The sequence below is a fragment of the Bombus terrestris genome, chromosome 10, assembly GCF_910591885.1.
Source record: "Bombus terrestris chromosome 10, iyBomTerr1.2, whole genome shotgun sequence".
NCBI classification, from domain to species: domain Eukaryota; kingdom Metazoa; phylum Arthropoda; class Insecta; order Hymenoptera; family Apidae; genus Bombus; species Bombus terrestris.
The window spans coordinates 775991-795862 of record NC_063278.1 but is presented as its reverse complement, the minus strand read 5'-3'; the positions used below and the strand labels follow the sequence as shown (position 1 = coordinate 795862).

At 37.5% G+C, this 19872-nt stretch overlaps 1 protein-coding gene across 3 annotated transcripts in view; it reads right to left on the bottom strand.

The window, feature by feature from the left end:
* LOC100649815 (tyrosine-protein kinase Drl) overlaps nt 1-16633 on the bottom strand; it is a 104976-nt gene extending 88343 nt beyond the window's left edge. The window contains exons 1-2 of one of the 3 annotated variants that reach the window (XM_048409138.1): nt 16044-16102; nt 4233-4278 (exon numbers count right to left, since the gene is read on the bottom strand). Coding sequence is in view for 1 of the 3 variants with exons in the window: in XM_048409137.1 (XP_048265094.1) it covers nt 16044-16188 (145 nt within the window). In the remaining 2 variants the exon portion in view is untranslated. Of the gene's footprint in view, nt 1-4232; nt 4279-16043 lie in introns of all 3 variants that reach the window. The other 2 variants (XM_048409137.1, XM_048409139.1) reach the window with 2 other exon arrangements.
* Nucleotides 16634-19872: the final 3239 nt, after the last annotated feature.

The following is a 19872-nucleotide window of genomic DNA, read 5'->3' as shown; positions in this document are numbered from 1 at the left end:
CGGAATCCTGCTTTAGACACTCGTCACTGGATTTATTTCCTTGACGACGCGTTGCAGGTTACGTACGAGGCTTGTCGAATTGGATTTGCGTCGAAAGGATCCTCGCGCAGACGTCAAGAACTTCTCGCTTTCCTTCCCCTCTTCCTACACCGTTATCCTGCCAACTGCAGCCGACGATGCACCTACCACTTCTACGATTCTCTCCACGATTCCCTTCTATTCCGTATCTCTGACTCTTGACGCCGGATTTATCGCACGGCAACACCCTGCTCGCTTATTGATACATCTGCCCAATCCACGCGCGAATACCTTCGCCGCATACAATTTCCCACTTTTGTCAGTATCGCCTACTACCTATGTACGTAATGAAGATTCATAAGCCTAATGTTAACTTCTAATAAATAAAATTTCTAATATCTCGTAGTAGTCACATACGGATTATCGATTATCGTAACCAATACAGAAAATCGATATCGTGGACGATCTGCGTGTCAGCAATAAACGGTAAACACGAGTCGCCTATTGAATATTCATTCGAAGCGCTCAATTATTTATTTTCCCAGACGTGTCGAGCTTTTCCACGATGCATTTTCGATCAGCAAAAATGCGCTGCAGAGGCCTGTTTCAAACTGGCGATTTATAGAAAGTCATCGAGTTGCCAGAAATTATAATTAACACCCGCGCCGTTCGTTTTAAATTGCATTCGACATGGTATGGTGTATCAACGCGTATATTCATCGCATCGTTGCTTCGCACAACTAATGACAGTATTTATTAGCTACCTACCAGAGAAACTGTAATAAATTTTCAATCTCTTTTAATGCAATTATACCGCAAAATTCTACCAAAAATGTTATTAACAAGATACCAAAATATCAAAATTTATAACGTTGCGTTATAAATAATATTACAAATAAAAATAATAATAATAATAACAAGGAAATTTGTATTAATAACTCGTTTACGTGTGATATGTATGAGAAATTTGATGTTTAATACAGCGTGTCACTTGTTATTTTGTTTCCGATATAACTCAGAAAACAGTCACGAATAGAATGATGAAGGGCTCGTTCGCTACCGCATTTCCATCGCACTCTAGCTTAACAAAAACTACGCTAATGTTAGTGAAATAATGGTTTTGTACCCTTGGTCAACATCACCGCACGTACTGTCTGTATAAAACTGCATTAGAAATACCGCATGCAGATTTCGATGTTAGAAACTAGTCAGCTACAATGATTCGAAACCCAATAATATTGCATCGATACAGTAATATGTATAATTAGAGAATCAATACGCGTCAGATATAAAGAGAATAGACAGTTATCGATAGAGAACGATTAACTTATTAACAGTATACCCTGAGAGATACTCGAACGTGCCATTAAATGACGCAATCGTTATGTACGTATTATTTGTATCCGGTATGAAAAATATACAGCAAACGGATGGGTAAAGAGGTAATTATTTTCAAAATTCTACGTTCTAAATTTTCGATCGTTTTGTTACAGAGCCAAAAGGTTAAACGATTGGTATCGTTTCAAAAACGACGATATACTTTGTTTCTAAAAACCAGAATTATTTTTAACGGACTATCAAAAGTTCATTTGTTCTACGAGAATCACCCGCGCTACGAGTGAAATAAAAAGCAAAACGGGCGCGTTATCCACCTAATGAATTTTTTAGTGAACCAGCTACATCGGTAGTAGCTCAACTGAAAACGATAAAGTACATGGTATTAGACGGAAGATTCTCGCGAAACGACAGAAAAAGACAACGGCAGCGAAGAAAAAAGCCAGAACGAACGAGCGAGTGTAGAGGGGTGGAAACATAAAAAGTGTCGGAGGATCACGAGCAATTTCCACTGGATGCAACGGAACGGGTATTACGCCTGCAGGCCGATTTTATGCGACGATAGAGTTCGACAGGTACGACCGTTTTGCAATATGACGCAGGCGCACGCCGCATGGCCATACGACGATTTTCTACGCATTCTGATTTCCATTCGTCCCAGGAAACACACGGTTCTTTTTCGAAACACGACATTTCCCTGTCATCGTCATTATCCTCTAGGCCCACCACCGTCCTTGTTTGTACGAGCATTATAGCTCGACCACTTTGCGAGCGCGGCAAGTCTAATATTTTACCAACCAGAGTACTTCGTCGCTCCATTTGTATAGGCGCGCTAGTTTGCATCGTGCACGTTGAAATACTTCACGTGCGCGACCGAGCAAACGTAACGTTGCGTGAAAAAATGTTCCAGGTAAAAATTGCGCGCGTCGAAACGTCATGAATGCGAACGAACGCTATTTGCTCGGCACAACGCATCCCTTTTTTAACCGGTATTTTTTACTTACTTACGTTCCGTTTACGACTGGCACGAGAAGCATTTACAGTTTTCTCCCGTTATTATTACAGAGATCGATGAATAACGGAAAATATTTTATGCTCTGCGTACATATTACTCCCTTCTCTCGACCGAATAGTTTGGAGAATTTTTAATACCGGGAAAGCTTCGTTTTTATACATTTTTGATTTCGTTTTTATCGTAGAAAAGGGTTCTTGGAGTAAGCTTGGAGCAGTTTGTGACACAATGATTTCAAACTTTTTTCATTTCGGTAACTTTAATAAAAATTAATAACCTGAACGAATATTCTGAATTGTTTTGTGACAATGTAATGATGCAATGACAGAGAACAGTACAGTATAAAAGTAAACAAGTAAGTAAGTTAATATATAAGACATACACATAAATCCTTACATAAATATCATTGGGTACTTGCGAAAAAAATAGGTTAAATCGACAAATTTCTTAAAAATTATTACTCTCTTTAAAACTATATATTTTATGTTATAAAATACCGTTTATCGACTTTCGTTAAGGATTCTTTACCAACTTTCTTTTGATTTTAATCGAATATAACAACGTAAAATAGGCTATATGAAAATTATTATATCTGAAATAGGTAAATCTATGCCGTACATGTATACGTGTACGTATCGTATAGAAATAGGAGAAGTTCTATCTGTGTCATGGAAATAGATTTCAATCCTAACTGCAAATCCTATTCAAGACGTTTCACACACGCGTGTACTTTGTACACTCGTACATAGCCACGTTGCACAAATGTGCTATATTGTAGCCAATCTGTATTAGGTACACAAAGGATATCCAATCATAATTGCAATATGTACATACGTATACTTAACGATACATGTATCGATATTAGCACACGTCGTATCGATGCAATATCGGTGGTTCCCTATCGCCTTGTTAATACTATCTCACGCGGCGCTATTATCATTATTTTGTACATAAAATTGGTCGACAATATACGCTGCCGACAATAAGTATAAAGATATAAGCATATCTTCCGATATTTAGTATAAATTCAATGCTTTCCACTGCTTTCATTTTCTGGTTGTTTTATTATATGTCCGTCGTTTCATTTGCTTCTTATTTTGTCCTATAACGTAAAGTACATATTACCAAATAAAGTAAAATTTGTTAAGTCTCCGATAAGTAAAGCGAGTAGGTGGTCTAATACGTATGATCTGCGTAATACATCTTACGATACCGTAGAAATGAACAGTTTATGCAATGTCGAAGTAAATTTCTGAAAGTAAATTATCAACTGTAATTAAATGGCCGAATGCTTACAAACGAGGAACGCGTCAAACAGGTTAAATTGAATCTAAACACTGACGAACTTAATTGCCAAAGCTGCGACGATTAATTAGTTCGATAATTAATCGGATTAATCTGTTAATCGATTAATTAGAGATAGGTGGGAAAATGTTGTAGGATTAAATGGAAAATATGCAGATACATGGGAGACAAACGACGATATTAAAAGCATCTTCCTAGATTTGAAATGTTCACGATGATCGGTTGACGTGTTTCTGATTCTTCGGATTTCCATCGTTTTATTACGTAAAACCAACAGAATTTTCTCACTCGTCTAGTATTTTATGTTTTTTTTTTTTTTTTTTTAGGGAAATATAAGTTTGATAAGCTTGTATCGATGTATCGTTCTAAGATACTAGAGCATTCCGTGATAGCAATTTTCATAATCCTTTTCACTATACGCTTAAAATTTATCTAAATCCGTCTGCCTTTTCCTTTTATTTTCTCATTGCTATATCGCTAATACGCACATACCTACATATTTATGTGCAAACGTGCTAAACCACTATGGACGTTATTCGTGCACCATGCATTTGGCACGTACCATATGTCACATGTAAACCGACGGCACCTCGGTTCGATCGATGGTCCTAAAAATGTCGAGTAAGCTTGATGTTATTCGATTGCGAATAATGCGTATTATAGTAGGATATTAATGTCGAAAATTTGAAATCAAACTTTGTCTTTTGGGAAAGATATAATCGGGTAAGCGTAGGAAAAGTAGGAAAAGCTATGTACTATTATAATTATAATTGATACAATTTGCGAAATTAACGGTATCGGATGAAACAATTAAGGAAAGTATTTCAGACTATTAGGAGAAAACTATGCGCTGTTGGCTAGACGTTTTAACAGCGACGAGGTCAGGCTTGCGGATTAAAGGAAAATCCCTAATACCATTTTGCTCGCCATTAGGGGGTTTATTGATCCTCCGGTTCCTAATGTATTCGAACGGGAACGATGCAACTACTCAAGAGTAATGCGAACAGTTAGTTGGATTGGAATGCCTCTGCGAATCAGATAAATCGTATTTTTCCGCACAAACGCGTCGGCTAGACGCGTCCACCGTGAATTCCTCGCGATATATCTACATGCTTCGAGGGAGAATAATATTTTGAACGATTAAAATAACTTGGATAATTTTCGTGTTTGCTCGTGTCGACATCCGTATAGTTTATATTCGCCGAGATTTATATTATTCTCGTGTTCGCGCATCTCCGCGCGATATTCCCGAAACGGCGCGGAACTGGATGGCGCCGCGCGATGCGGCGCGGCGTGGCTGTGGGCATGGTTGGTAGCGAGGTGAAACGACTGCACTTCACAAATATAACCCGTTCGTACTCCGGACAACGAAATTGTCCCGGCAAACAGAGAAACGGCTGATGAACATATATTAATTTGCCGTGCAAATAGGCGATCGCGAGGCTTAACTCGTTTCATCGACGGATCGATGATCCGAGGGGAGAATAAATTTTGACGCGTCTTCCGTTCTCGCGAGTGTTTGCGTAAATCACGCGCGCTCGTCGATGCGAGACACGTGTAAATATGTACGGAATCACGGATATGGAAGCTCGTGTATCGCGAACGCGTTCGTGTTTGTCCGTATATAAATTTCCCATGTAAACCAGCCCGATGGCGGCCGATGGTCGACGTTCGTCGATTGGATTGCAAATCACCTGCATACTTGCCGGTCGACGTATTAATCGCGACGCATCCTCTTACACGCGCAACCACTGCATTCAGCGTCAAGTGGACAGCGCGGAGGAAGCTTCGTCACGTTCGTTGCCCATCGATCATCGTATATTTCGTGAAATCCAGCCTCCTTGCCACCCATTACCATTATATACCTGCAAATCCGCCTGTCCTTTCATTCATATCGGCACAATTGCAACTCTCTTTTTTCACTGTTCGGTTTTGTACACCGTTTTCTTCAGTCTTGCGGACCAATGCAGAAAACGAACGTTTCGACCAAGCTACGCGCGTTCTATCGCGTTATTTACGGCGCGAGTACATCACGCGATGAAATTCGTCGAAGAACGACGACGAGATAAAGAACGACGTTGCGCTGTCAAATTAATTCTTCCCATTCCGCGTCCGACACTGTAAGACAATAGTGAAATAACGCTCGCCGATTACAAATCGGTACATTCTTGCAAAATATTTTCTTCTTTCTACGAATTATTTATGTTTCTCGGCTTCTCTACCGGCTACAAAGTCATAACGATGCTTGTCAATGGTGTTTGTATAAATCTCGAAAAGGACGAATCAAAGTTAGAGATTCGAGTTAACGATTTGAAGTTGTACAATCGATGCCAGGAATTTCAAAGAAGCTACTTTTTGATACTATCAAATCGATGTCAATTATTTGTATAACATTTTCAATAAATAAATAAATAAATAAATAAATAAATAAATTCAAAGAATTTGTAACAATTAGATCCCCATTAAATATTCCCCAAAGTGGACGCCCGATTCTACGATTCTTTTAATCAAAATATTGACAATCTCCTAAATATAAACAAAGTAAAACAGTATATATATATATATAGATAGATAGATAGGTAATTCTTGTAAAAAGAACTTTCAAAATTGACGAAGAATTTAAAAAGGTTACAAAAAATTAATATTTTTAGTAGATGGTTTCTTTGCTTCGTTAAAAAAAAAACATAAGCTATAATTACAATAAACTATTCAATTTAAAATTTTATTTTAAACTTAACGCGATAAACAATAATAATATATGGGAACCTACTATTAACACAGACTCTATGAAATTTTATCTCCTCCAACAAAGATTCCATTTTTATGCTGCAACTGTCAGAGAATATTTGTACTTAATTGTACATATTACGTTTAATGGCACTTTGGGATGCCACTTTACGACAGACAATTAATTAGAAATCTGGTATTATTACATGAATTATTCCGAATACATGTAAACGTGACAATATCGTAGATTAAATCCGATATAATTGTGATTGAATAACGGTAATAAATAACTACATTAATATGATTGAACTTAATAGGATTAAATTATTTATCCCAAGTAGTTGTTTGATAACCGAAACGAATTATCGGAAGTGCGGAAATTACATGTTCTTTGCTTCATTTTCAGTCAATTACCAACTATCATACACGCGTAATACAATATCCATATAAATAGTTATTTAAATATTTTCGTTTATTATACCGCATACAGTGTACAATGATACCAAAACAAGGTACCGATGTACGATATACTTAGTAACGATAATTCCTAGTCGACCGCAGTGTGCTCGGGATAAACTGTAAATCTTTACCTGCAGATTCCTCGTAGCTTATTTAAGACGACAACGTATCCCGTGTGTAAGCGTATCAATCGCGCGGCTTCACCGAGCCAGCGGCTGTATCAATACATAATGTATTTGCACTTGTGTCTACGTATGTCCTGTATTTATGCACATATCGACGGAATATGTGAATCTACAGGTACAAACGCGTATTCGCACGCATTCAACCGTGCGTGTGCACAAACACGAGACACGGCAGATCGCTCAGCCATAAACCATGGCGGTTTACGTTATCGTCTGGCCGGATCTACCCGTCGGCAAACTGCTGCAATTTGGCTAACGTTCCTTGCAGCTCTGTGTACTCGTGGAAATTGATAGGGCCGAAACGTCGCGCTTCTATCCACCTCCCCGCACTCACTCATCCACCGACGAGGAAAGCTTTTTACCAATATTTTTTTTAACACACCGAATGATTAATCATCCCTCCGACACATCTACGTCGTCGATCGAGAATCGAATTCCTAAGCCTATCGTTCGTCTAGCATCGTTCAAGAACGATAGGTACGGACAACCTGATGTTCGGGTCCTTCTCTCAAACTCCATCGATCGACATTTATCTCGATCACGGCGAACGAAATGGACATTGGGAAGACACCGCGGAGGTGACGCAAAAAGGTAATTGCTCCTGGAATCGAGTATATCGTCTATCGTTGGTCACTTGTACGCGAAAACCATGCGACGAAACATGGCACAGATGCGATATAGAAACATTAGTAGTTTATTCTTAGTCGATTCTCAATTGTTGCGTAGTAAATACGGGACAAACGTCCATATATATTCTCTTTACAGATTGCCTGATAAAATTACAATTTACCTGTTAACAGTAAGTTGTTGGAGTAAGTAGTCAGATTCTGTTTTTACGTGATTTCTAATAAGGGCGTCCTGAATTTAGGTAAAGGTAGGTAAAGGTAGTGAAAATCAAGTTACTGGATTTCAAAGAATTGTTCGGCACATAAACTCGGGACAAAAATATTAAACCTTATAAGAAACTATCAATCGGAATACTTTGAACATTTTTCCAAATACTTGTACTCGAAATACTAGATGAAATGAAGTTTAATGCTCGAGTCTGAGAAATTCAAAATTGACCACACGTGCAAACGATTTGACAAACTTTTACCATAACGAACTTTTTCATCATTTACCCCTTTAACGCTGTAACAGAACGTAAATACGTTTAACATAAACAAATGAAATATCGGAAAATAAAACGAGTATAAAAGCTGTATTAATTTCCATTGTGTTTTGCGATTGAATTCTTAATCCCTTGGCATCGAGCCGCATATTTCATATGGACTATTGAACACGTAAGTTTTCATCGAGCTTTGTTTCAATCACAAATACGCAGAAGAAAAGACTTTTTCGTTTTTCAATTTTTCGTTTAATATTAATCGCAGTTTCCACATGGCGCAAAGATTTTGTAAGTTGTTTAAATCTTCCGATATCAAAAGTGACATCAATGGCAAGTGTAAGTTACGCGTAGATGATTTACAACTGTATGGACAATTGAAAAGGTAAAAGTTCTTCGTGCTTTATGTTTACTTTAATTAAATGGACGTTACAATTATATAGCGATGTTAATTTATTCAGGAGTGCCTTGATATTTCTTGACCACCGCTGTATAAATCAGTCACTTGTATAGAAAGCGACATCATAGGTGGCTTTCCATTTAATGTTCCGTCTACTGTTCAAAGGGGTTAAACTTGCCGAGTTTGGAATAGCAGCGAAACTACGTGTACATTCTACAGAAAGTTGGTCAATTCGGTATAAAATTGACACGGTATGCCTCGCATAGTTAATAATATTCGATAGTAAGAAAATTCAGTTTTGTTCCAAATTTGACGATACACCAGAAAAAAACAACTTACGTTTTACCATTAAAATAGAGTCACGCGTACTCGAACAAAAACATTAAAATAATCGAACAAACTCGTCGTTTACAAGATATTGCAAAACTTTATTCTATTAATTGTCAGGCGGCATCATGTTTATTTCTCTTATTCTCAATCTAAAATAATATTGTATCGTTAGAAACACTATGGAAGGGACAAAGGGTGTAACATTTTATTTTAATAACTACGTTTCTCGAAACACGTTGCTACATTCCGAACGTGTGACACGAATAGAAAATCATACGAAAGGAATAAGACGAAATAGCACGTATGCAAACTTATTTTTAAGAACAATATGTACAATTTTTTCTTCTCCCTTTACTTTTAACGATCAATAAGTAAATACGCACGATAAATTTATTATTATCGGTACAAAAATCCGTGTCAATCGGTCGTTAATAACCCTAGAATACTAATTTATACGTTACATTTGAGATAATGAAATAAGAAAATTGACTTCCTTAATTTCCGTAAAAAAAAAAAATCACATTTAAAATTAGAAAATGACTTTGGAAAAGCGGAATAATGTTCGCGTATAGGAGCTTGCGGAACATTTTCAAAGAGTAAGAACTGTCGCACGATTTTCCATCAAACGCGTTCTTCTGGAATAAGTGATTTTCCCCTTGTCGTTTCCACTGACAGAGGTCGTAGCGAAATATCAACGGGAGTTGTTTTACGAGCTTGGCCCGACAGTCAACGAGAATGAACACGTTGCCGACTGTTTGTCGGTCGGTTTGTTTCGCGGTCCAGACGAAGCAAACACACTGAAACCGATTGCGCTGCACGCACCGCCGTGTCTGGCAGCAAATTAAAAATCAATTCCAGGACCCGGTAATTTGAAAGTGTTCGACCGGCTGTTTCTCCGGACGCGTAGCGAGCTTTAGTCGGCGAATAATTTGCCAAAAGGTTGAATGCCGCGCGCAAGTCGACCGTCACAGAGGTTGTACCGTCTGGGAAAATATTTCTGCCGGGCATAAACGGGTATATACCTTCGCGGCGGCTTAATCCACGTCGGTGATTTAATTAAAAATTGTTTGACCACGAATTTTAAACGCGACCATAAAATTTCGCTATTGCGTTGTCTCTATGCGCAATATTTTTTATTCGCGGCTGGCTTATCTTCACGGTGGACGTTCAACCGCGTGCGCCATCCGAATATACCATACACGTAGGAATCCCTTTTGTCCAGTTTCGATTAATCGCTGAAAAATATTTATTCGATCGGTAACCGATGAAATGCGTTCAAAGTGTTTGATACACTTTAATGTGTAATATATATTTACGAAATTACAAACATAAAAGATATTTCAAGAGCATGCGTATATTGTCAAATATTTAATCAATACACGATATGTCCTTTTTTTGCAATAATATTTGTTAAATGCATAAATCAACCTGTGTGCGATCACACGTGTGAACGTACGTACGTTTAAAATGGGAATCAAAAATTTAAAAAGAAAATTCTTCCGATAGAAGCGTTATTACTCGTTTTTACGATTAATTAAAAACTAATCTTGTGATCGTGTTAACGAATACTTGAGAAATTCCAACTACTCGTCGATTTTACTCACCATATTCGTGTAGAAACTAATTCAAATAAATATTTATAATAACGTTATATCAACTTGTGTTATATACGTTATGTCAGGTTATTTCGTAATTTCTTTTGGAAATACTACCGATCAAGAATACCGATTACTTGTTTGTTTATTAATTTTATTTAGAAAATTTCTGCCACAAGTATCTAATTGACAAAGAACAGGCAAATAGTTTTTCATTAAAATACGTATTTTTAGCCGATTACAGAAAAGATTTTATGACACAATCTATGTACATAAACGCATATTACGTATGTATGTAAATGCAATTTTAGTTTGTAAAGGCATATTATTATTCATCGAAAATGAAATGTAGTTATCGGTCAACGATATGATATTCGATCGATCGATATTATAAAAAGCATGTAAAAGTTTGATATTAAGAAGCACGTTATAGAATATGTGCAAAGTAATTCACTACTAACTTATTTGCAATGGCTAGTTATTGCGTAAGTTATCGCAGAAGTTATTGCATAAATAGAAGAAAGCAGCATAAAACTCTAAACGGATTTGAAAATGCTATTCAGATATAGCAATTATTATTAAGTATTTCATTTACTACGTTATTGCTTTATTATATTATTTGGGAAGCCACGCGTTTAAAGGTTATCTATTCGTTTCAAGTAGCGATAAATGCAAATTTCATCTCCATCGACAAAAAATAAAGAAGGTATTGCCAATCAATCGGAAAAATACCCTACCCATGTATCTGTGATAACATGGTACTATTACATGCAGCGATAGTAATGTAAAAAAGATATTGGAATCGCAGGGGAACATAATTTCCCGTCCGCCGTATTCGCTGGGTTTGCCACTGATAGATTTCAACTTCATTCATTACAATGTAGTTTAGATGAGAAAAGTTTGAATAATTTTCAAATCGTGGAAACGGCAGTGCATTCTTTTTTTTAACGACACCAGAAACTTCTTATCGAGAAAACATTAGGTATCTTGTTAATAAATAAGAAATTGTTATAAATTACAAATACATAGATGAAAACGCGTATAATTTAAAACACGTAAAATGCGTAAAACATGCGTAATTTGAAAGGCTATTACGAAGGCTATCACGAAGGCTACTACCAAGGCTACTACGAAGACTATCACGAAGCATCGGTTCGACCATGAACAAAATCTGTATATTAAATCTGTGCATTAAGAGTTTCAAAATATTTAAAAAATATTTCGCTGCTTCTGCGATATTATAATTTTACCTGAAAATATTTAAAGAGTATAATGTATTATAATAATATACGTTTAATAAGTTCCTCGTGATCGTATTAAAAAATGTAGAATCTCCGCGTTCTTAAGTAGCAAAGATCTCGTTTCATCGTCGTAGTTCAGTTCACCTTAAAATTTCGTTCAGTTTCGTTCACCTTAAAGTAAGTGTGAAATACCTGTAATAAGGTATCCGTTTAACACGGAACATCCGGCGAGTAACTTTCAATTCGGTGGCGTTTCCACGCTTGTGCCCGTTTCACAGTTGAAAACTTACTTTTTCGATTCTCTAACTAGCTTCGCTGAAACGCAGAGCAGCTTCGCAATAGTCCTTGTGCTCCATCTGTATAACCACAGTACGCTGCGAGTCCTCCATCGAACGGCAGGCGTACCCTGTATAAATGTTTGAAACTTTCTCCGGAATACGTGCCGAGTTCGCACGATGAGAGGCGTCAGCCAATGATGTACTTGTATTTCCGTGCTCGAGCAGGGCTGTCTGCTTCAGGCTAGAGCGAATCTTCTGTCTGCGCACGTCTGTCTCTCTTCCACTTGCGCTTTGTTCGTCGATGCTACTACTTCGCCGCCCTCTCTCCAGTTACCTTTCGCTCTCTGTCACCGTGCATTCTTGCTCGTCTTCGCTTTTACCTCCTTTTTTCGGTGCTTTCGAGCAATGCTCCGCCAGCGAAACGAAGTTTTCCGGGGAAACTAAAGTCATTTCGTTCGTGCAATCTAAGTTAAGTGACTTTCGAGAGCCCGGGCGACTAAACGCGCCCCCGGTGGGTCGCAACTCGCACGACGCGATCAACCCTTTCTCTTTCTTCTCCCCGCAGCTTGCACGTTTACGGAGGTCAAGTGGAAGCGGGGACGAGGGCCGGAAGGATTCAAGATCTGACGAGGATTACGTCGTCCGTTAGGTTCCACGGGTGCTTAGCTGGCTGAGAAATCGACTCTAAAGCCACCATTCTTTCCGACGACGTAGCGGCACCATGGTTACACGTCGTTTCGTTCGGCGATGTTTCGAGATCCTTGCACCACGGCTAGCCAGCCGACGAAGACTAACGGTTTAAAGTTGCATCGTCCCGTATCAGACATTTTTCAAGATGACAGCCCACGGTTTTATGCTCCGTAGGAGCCGTGGTGCGGCCGTACTTTTGTCGAGCCGACGACTGATAAGTTTGAGCCAAGTATTTGCGACACCTGAATACCTTGGTCGATGCCAACGTAGCTTCGAACAACTTGAGACGTTCAACGTCGTAGATTCGAGTAAGAGGCGACTTTCCTTTTTTTCTTTCAAGGGAAATTGTTTCGAGGAGACGAAGACTTGGCGAGGCTCGACAAATTTTATAACTACGAAGGATGAAATAACAGTTTCTCTTGCCTCGGTTATTTTCCTGATTTTCGACAACGTAATACGGACTTTGTGCTAAACGACTATATTTCAGGAACAATGACGTTATCGAATAAAAAAGAATATCTTTATCAACGTGCTTTGTGAAGTATGGAGATGTTATTTTCATTTTTAATTCAAAACTTAAATATGAAAGAAGCCGAAGAAGTTGGGAACAATTTTGTATAATTTACCTGATATGGCTCAACGATATCAGTCAGACACGCTCAAATTCGTAGCACTCGCTTCGATTTACATCCAACTGCCTCTATTAACCGTTGGATAACGACGTATCGGTGTTAACGCAAAACCGTGGAAAAGCACACAGATATCCGACCGTAAGACCATTGACACCAGAAATGAGCGATGGAGCCATTTTGAGCGACGCGACGCGACACTGGGATTGGCTCGATTTTCGAAGAGTCACGAACGGCTGCTCGCTCGTAAATACAGCTATTCCACTTTTTCCTCTTTTCCGCTAGCAGAAAAGTGACGCGTCCAAGCTGTGTGTACATAGGCTCGCTACGTTCAGCCAGATAGAGGCGTATGAATCATGGAACCGTAAAGTGATATCGAATGGAATAGAGACTAAGTACGTACGGCACGGTACACAGGTCTCTGCTGTGTGTGCGTAGCTGACCATCAAAAACGAACGCCTCCTACCGCAGATTCCACCGTGTATTCCACGCAGCTCACCGACTCCTAGTGTGATTTACCTGCACTTCGAAGAAAGCGTGGGAAACGAGGTTTGGAATGGTCTTAAATTGAAGGAAAATGGCTGGAACGTATGTTCTACGACCGGCGTCGTAAATCAAACTGCCGCAGAAAAATGAGGAAACGAGAAATTCTCTAATTCAAATGCAATTTAACGCTTGACATTTAAACGACGTCACAATGAAACGTTACGTAACGATGATTCGTTACGAACAAAGTTAACTTTCGGCAAATTATTTAGAAAAAAATGTTTTAACTGTCTTATTCTCATCGTCGGATCGTTTCGTAATAAATTTTTCTTTCGATAGAAGTAGGATCGCGAAATAACTTTAACAAATTACTTTATCGTCTTTCCTCGGGATCACCAGATACCGTGTTATTCTCTCGCGTTATAAAAATATAGTTTGTTTTAAATAGAAATTAAAGCATCCGATCATAGTAAGAAATAACTCGATCGATATATTTCTTTCTTCTACAGTTTCATTGATTTCAGTTTCGTAATAGTAATGAACATCATCAAAATGTATTTATAATTATTTATATTTCTATATAAGTATTAGATACAACGATAACATTGATTTAAAAGAGAAAACCCATTTTTTATCGAATAGAAACTATTTAGAATTCCGTTAGAATTAAAAATTGGGTTTCCGCATCTGGATTCATTTACCAAGATTTTAATTAAGATCCGCGGCGAAAATATCAAAAGTATTATTACGACATCACGTTTCAAATCGATGTATTATAATCTAGGCTAAACTATTTTTTAAAAAGATACAGTTATACGATAAAAGCCTGCAAGGCGAACTCAATCCCATAATTTCAATTTAGTCTTTCATACAGGATTATTTCACTCCTGATTGTAATACAATTTTCATTACGCTTTCTCTGATAAACGAGTTTATGACAGTTTTCCCGACGCTGCTTGGCATTCCATTAAAAATGCCGGACCAGGAGGAGTCGATGTGATTAAAGCAATGTTAAATTCGCGCACTGCTAAATTCAACATCGTTCATCAAGGTTATCGTTAATTCGATAATCATACGCGGTCGTGACTCGTTACCGAACGGTCGGACAACGATTCTAATTAAAAGTTCACGATACATAATACCCATTGCGAGCGTAGTTTTAGTTTATCTCTATAGATTTTGCCGAAGCAGCATCGATGGCAAGTTAATTGAGAGTTCGCGGTTCTTTTGACCATATGGTCGCCGCTACGTCGATAGAATGCTTGCATTTAATTCGCTCATCTCCTCGTCCATTCCGCTCTTTCTTTCGCTTTCGACGATGACAAAACGTTACAATTGTAACGAGATCCGTTAACGGCCGCCGCGAACGCAAGATTTCTTCAAACTACCATCGAGTCCTCTCGTATTTTTAAATTCGTCCCATAACGAGCAGGGACACTGTTGTCACTTTCGTCTTAATTGAAAGTTCTAATTTGGACATTTAATCTAATAGGACATTTGTAGAAAATAACTTTTCGAGAGGACTTTTCATCCTCCGCTTACGGCATAAGATATTTCTATGTTCATATTTCTTTATTCGTTTCTTGTGTAACTCTTGCACAATAGTGCACAGAATGGACGTAATATAAAAAAATACATAAATAGATATAATAGTGCTTTCTATAATAATTGCCAGGTAAAACGATATTTTACCGACATTTTACTCTACATTTTAAATTATATTTTCAAAACTATCTATTTAAATAAAAATACGCAGTTTGAACGTATACTACTCAAATATATCGTTGCTAGGTTTTCAGCTAACGTAACGATAAGACAATTGAAAATTATAATGAAGTTAATGTGACATGTAGTTGTGATATATAGCTTACATCTTAAGTTTTAAGGACATTATGACATATTTATTTAAAGGCGGTTAAGATTTATTTCAAATGTTAAATAATTAAAATCTTGCGCGAAAAAGAAGCTTCTCAGCTTTGAAATGATATACGATAATATATATCATTATAATAAGAGAAAAATATTTATTGGGGGAAAAAAAGAAAAAGAAACATTTCAAGAAGAGATAGAATAAAATTGAGTATTTCACGTATCATAACCTAATAAGTGGAATCGAATAGCAAGCGTACGAAGTAAATTTTCAAAGAGAAATTTAAATAAAAGGAAGCGTTATCCTCTGTTTCTTTGCCTTTCCAAAGTAACCGATTTTTCAACGAACTGTGTAAATTAAAAATAGGTGGCTACTTACCCAACAGTTTCATAACCTGAGCCTGGCTGATAAAAATGTTCAAGTATCCATCGCTGCAGCCAACGAGAACCAAAAGAACGAAAAACTTGCATCGCAACAGATCGCACGATCCATCACCCCACCGCATTGTCTCACATAATAACATCACGCACCGACTTAATCATACGCGCAAAACGTACCACTTTTATTCCGTTTTTTATTTCCTTTCACGTTATACACGTGACAGCAAGCGTGGAAAAATTCTGTTCATCTTTTTCGCAAACGACGACAAACATCATCCATATTTTTTCTATGCACAAAATCATCGTTCCATGTAACGTTTTGACTCGTTTTTGACTCGAAAGTTTTTCAAACTCTTTTACGAACATCTATATTATTTTTAAAATTGCATTTCTCCTAAGCTACTGAGCTTTAGACTTTGTAAGCCATTAAAATGTATTATATAGCAAAGAGATGTTACGCTCGATTATTATGGATCATCCATGGTCGAATGAATATCGAGGAGAACGACGGTCACATGGTTACGTGATCGACGAGACACGAAGGAGAAGTATCAAAGCACAGTAGAAACGATCACAGCGTCGTCGGCGTCGGAGCGCAACTGACGGACGTCGCTCGGTAAATTGAAGGCGCCGCGAGACTCGCGCCTGCGCCCGCTTAGGGGTGCGACGCCGAATACGCAAACGGCCAACGCATACGCAGACGAATCACTGGGTAATACACGACGCGCGTACGCCCTGCAAATCGCGGTAAGTGTAAATCACACGTTTGGATGGCCAACCGGCCGTGATGCGCTATCAGAATCGCCAAAGTATCAGAATAGGGGAACGTACAATTGCCTGCGTTTTAATTGTGTTTTTGATATATGCTTTGATATATGGGGAGACACGAAGAACGGGTTATCTATCTGGTTAAAACTAAGGTCTCTTCTGCTATTCCTTTTAAAATGGTTGAAAAGAAAGTTTTGAACGGTAAAAACATCGATGAAATAAATGTCGATAAAGTACACATATAGAAGTACTATAAAGATATACATACATACATACATTTATTAACTTTCGCATAGCATATATAACTATAGCATATGCAAGTTGTCTCAGAATAAGTAGGCATTGTTTTGGCAACGGTCTCTGCACATCTAAATAATAAAAAAGGTTCCTATAGACGTGTGTCCTGCTCAATTTTGCTTTCGAGTTACAGCGGATTTTAGTTAATAGAAAGTTAATGTATCTCAGGCTAAATAGGCTAAATAGGCTAAATAATAGTAAATTAGGCTATGATACAGCATTTTGTGATACAACATTTTTTTTTAGTCAGAAGAACTCGCTTTTTGTTTAATTTTTTAATTGAAAAGCTGAGATTAAAACGCACTCAACGATCTTGAAATGACTTGGGGCGAAAATTTCGCAAGTAAACGACGGAGGTGGAAGCTGACGGTAGATGAATTACAAGAACAAAATAAACATCGTAATCGGATCATCCAGGCATGATGTAAGATTTTTGGATTATAGCCAAATATGTTATTACGAGACGCATTTTGTTCTCAATTAGATACGTCCGTAACTATCGGTAGGGAAATGGATTTTTTCTCACAATGCTTTCATCGAATCTTCGATTTTCTATCGACGTTTCGATGAGAAACGCATAGCAGTTTGAGAATGGTAGAATGGTAGAATTTAATTAAAGATCTTTTCTCTCTCTATAGCCATTAAATCTCCTTCTCCCTCGACCTTCCCTCTGTCCTTCGCTGTTTCCCTTTTCTGTCTTCCTCTCTTCCATCCTTTGCCTTTATCCGACCGTCTCTCTCTCTTTTCTTCCCTCACTTTCTCTCTCACTGTACGACTGCACGGGCACCATGCACAGTTTGCAACTAGGATTCACGATTTGATCTTCGTCAGTTTAACTTTCATGGTGTAGCAACGCTCCCTGCCGACGAAACGGGACTTTAATTATACCACGGGGTTAATTAATTCCGTCAAATCCTGCGAAGCGCGTCTCAGTATCCTCTTTGCTTTTTCCCCCCTTTTCTGTTCATTCTGCCGAGCTTCGAACCTGAAATTTATCCTCTAGCACGATATAACCGCAGAAAATATCCTGATTTTTCATCTATCGCTACCGGATGCGTGGATAAACTTCTCTCTCGTTATTCTACGGATTATAGTAGAAACGACTGATGGAAATTTCTTTGCTTGCCGTGTACTTGATCCATATATTAAGTTGCAGGCATGTTATCTATTTTCTTCCATGTATGTGTAATGTTTCTAACCCCTTTGTGTTACGAATGTATTATTCAAAATGTGAACATAGTACAGAAACGAATGTGACTAAATGATCGACAAATTGAGATTATCAAATTGAGATTACTCTCGTCTTACGTTATTACGAAACTATATAACAGATCATTTTCAAATGTAATTACATATAAGAGAATAAGATTACGTATTCGATGAAAGATTCGTTGTATTGTAGTAATTACTAAGTATGGGATAATCAGTTTTATATTACTCGCTATTCTTATTAGTATATGTAATTTTTATTAATTTCGTCGATTTTTATCGTTATTACGATAACAATGGCAATTACGACGACATTTAAAAGTGATAAAATACATACATTACTATAGCACGATTACATATTACTCGTTATCATATTTGTTCCATTTCCTCCATGCGTTCATAAAAATATAAACTTTCATAAACAACCGCAGTCTAGTTGTAAGTTAAAAATTTCAATCATCAAGATTACAGAATTTTATTCCTATCAGCAATATTTTCCAATAATGAAACTCGATTTATTCATACAATAACAAAGAACAAACGTGTTTAACAGGATGTTAACAATTATTTAAAAAAATATCGGGAATATAAAAAATTTTCACGTGGCGGAATAAATACTTCATATACGACATTTTATAGCGATATACGAAGGATTCAGTAATTTTTCATTCTAATTCGCGTACGACAATTAATTAATGCTCGTTTTGCAAAGTGTTTCTTCGCACGGACGATTGCGAATGTTAAATTGCTATCGAATTCAGGTGTCTTCTTATTTATTCGAACTGAGGGGAACACGTGTGCAGCGAGACGGAAGTTTAATTATACAGGCGAAATTAATTAACTGCGTGAAATCTCGCGGAACACATCCAGAGGTTGATCAACGTCGATCGACAACTAATTAATGGTCAATCTATTTTTTCCTTATCGGGTTCTATGGCTTCGCTTCGGTTTCAATTCGCGCGTCAAACTGTCGTATCTATCGTTGCCACGAAGAGAAGCTATTTTCTTTATACTATCAATTCTTACTTGGAAATTTTTTCAAAATATAACATTTCACGTTGTATCAGTTAAATGCGTCATACGTTATTTGAAAATTAACACGAACTGTTAATACCAAATTATCGTACGACATGCTTGTACGCTATTAGATCCGCTTGTTCTTCTCATAAGGAAGATTCGTAAAAGATATAGGAAAAAGAGAGTTTTCGCCATCTTTTGGATTTTTCGAGTCATTTGTGGTTTAACGACGAGATTATGAATATTTTTAAATCGATAAGTATAATTTCTGCCACATTATTATACGAAAGCAATTGCTGTATCGAGTTCAGCGAACGGCGTACAATAATCATCAAATATTGAAATACGAGATTTCAGCTGCTCGGTTTTAGCACCTTTCAGCGCATATGAAAGAAATGTTGAAACGTAGTTTCTAATCATATCGAAGAGTACAAAGGATATAATGTATTAACTATTATCGTCTCGTCATGACTCGAAGATTATGACAAGTTAAATAGATCTATTCAAGGGCCACGTTACAAGGTGCGGCAGTACAA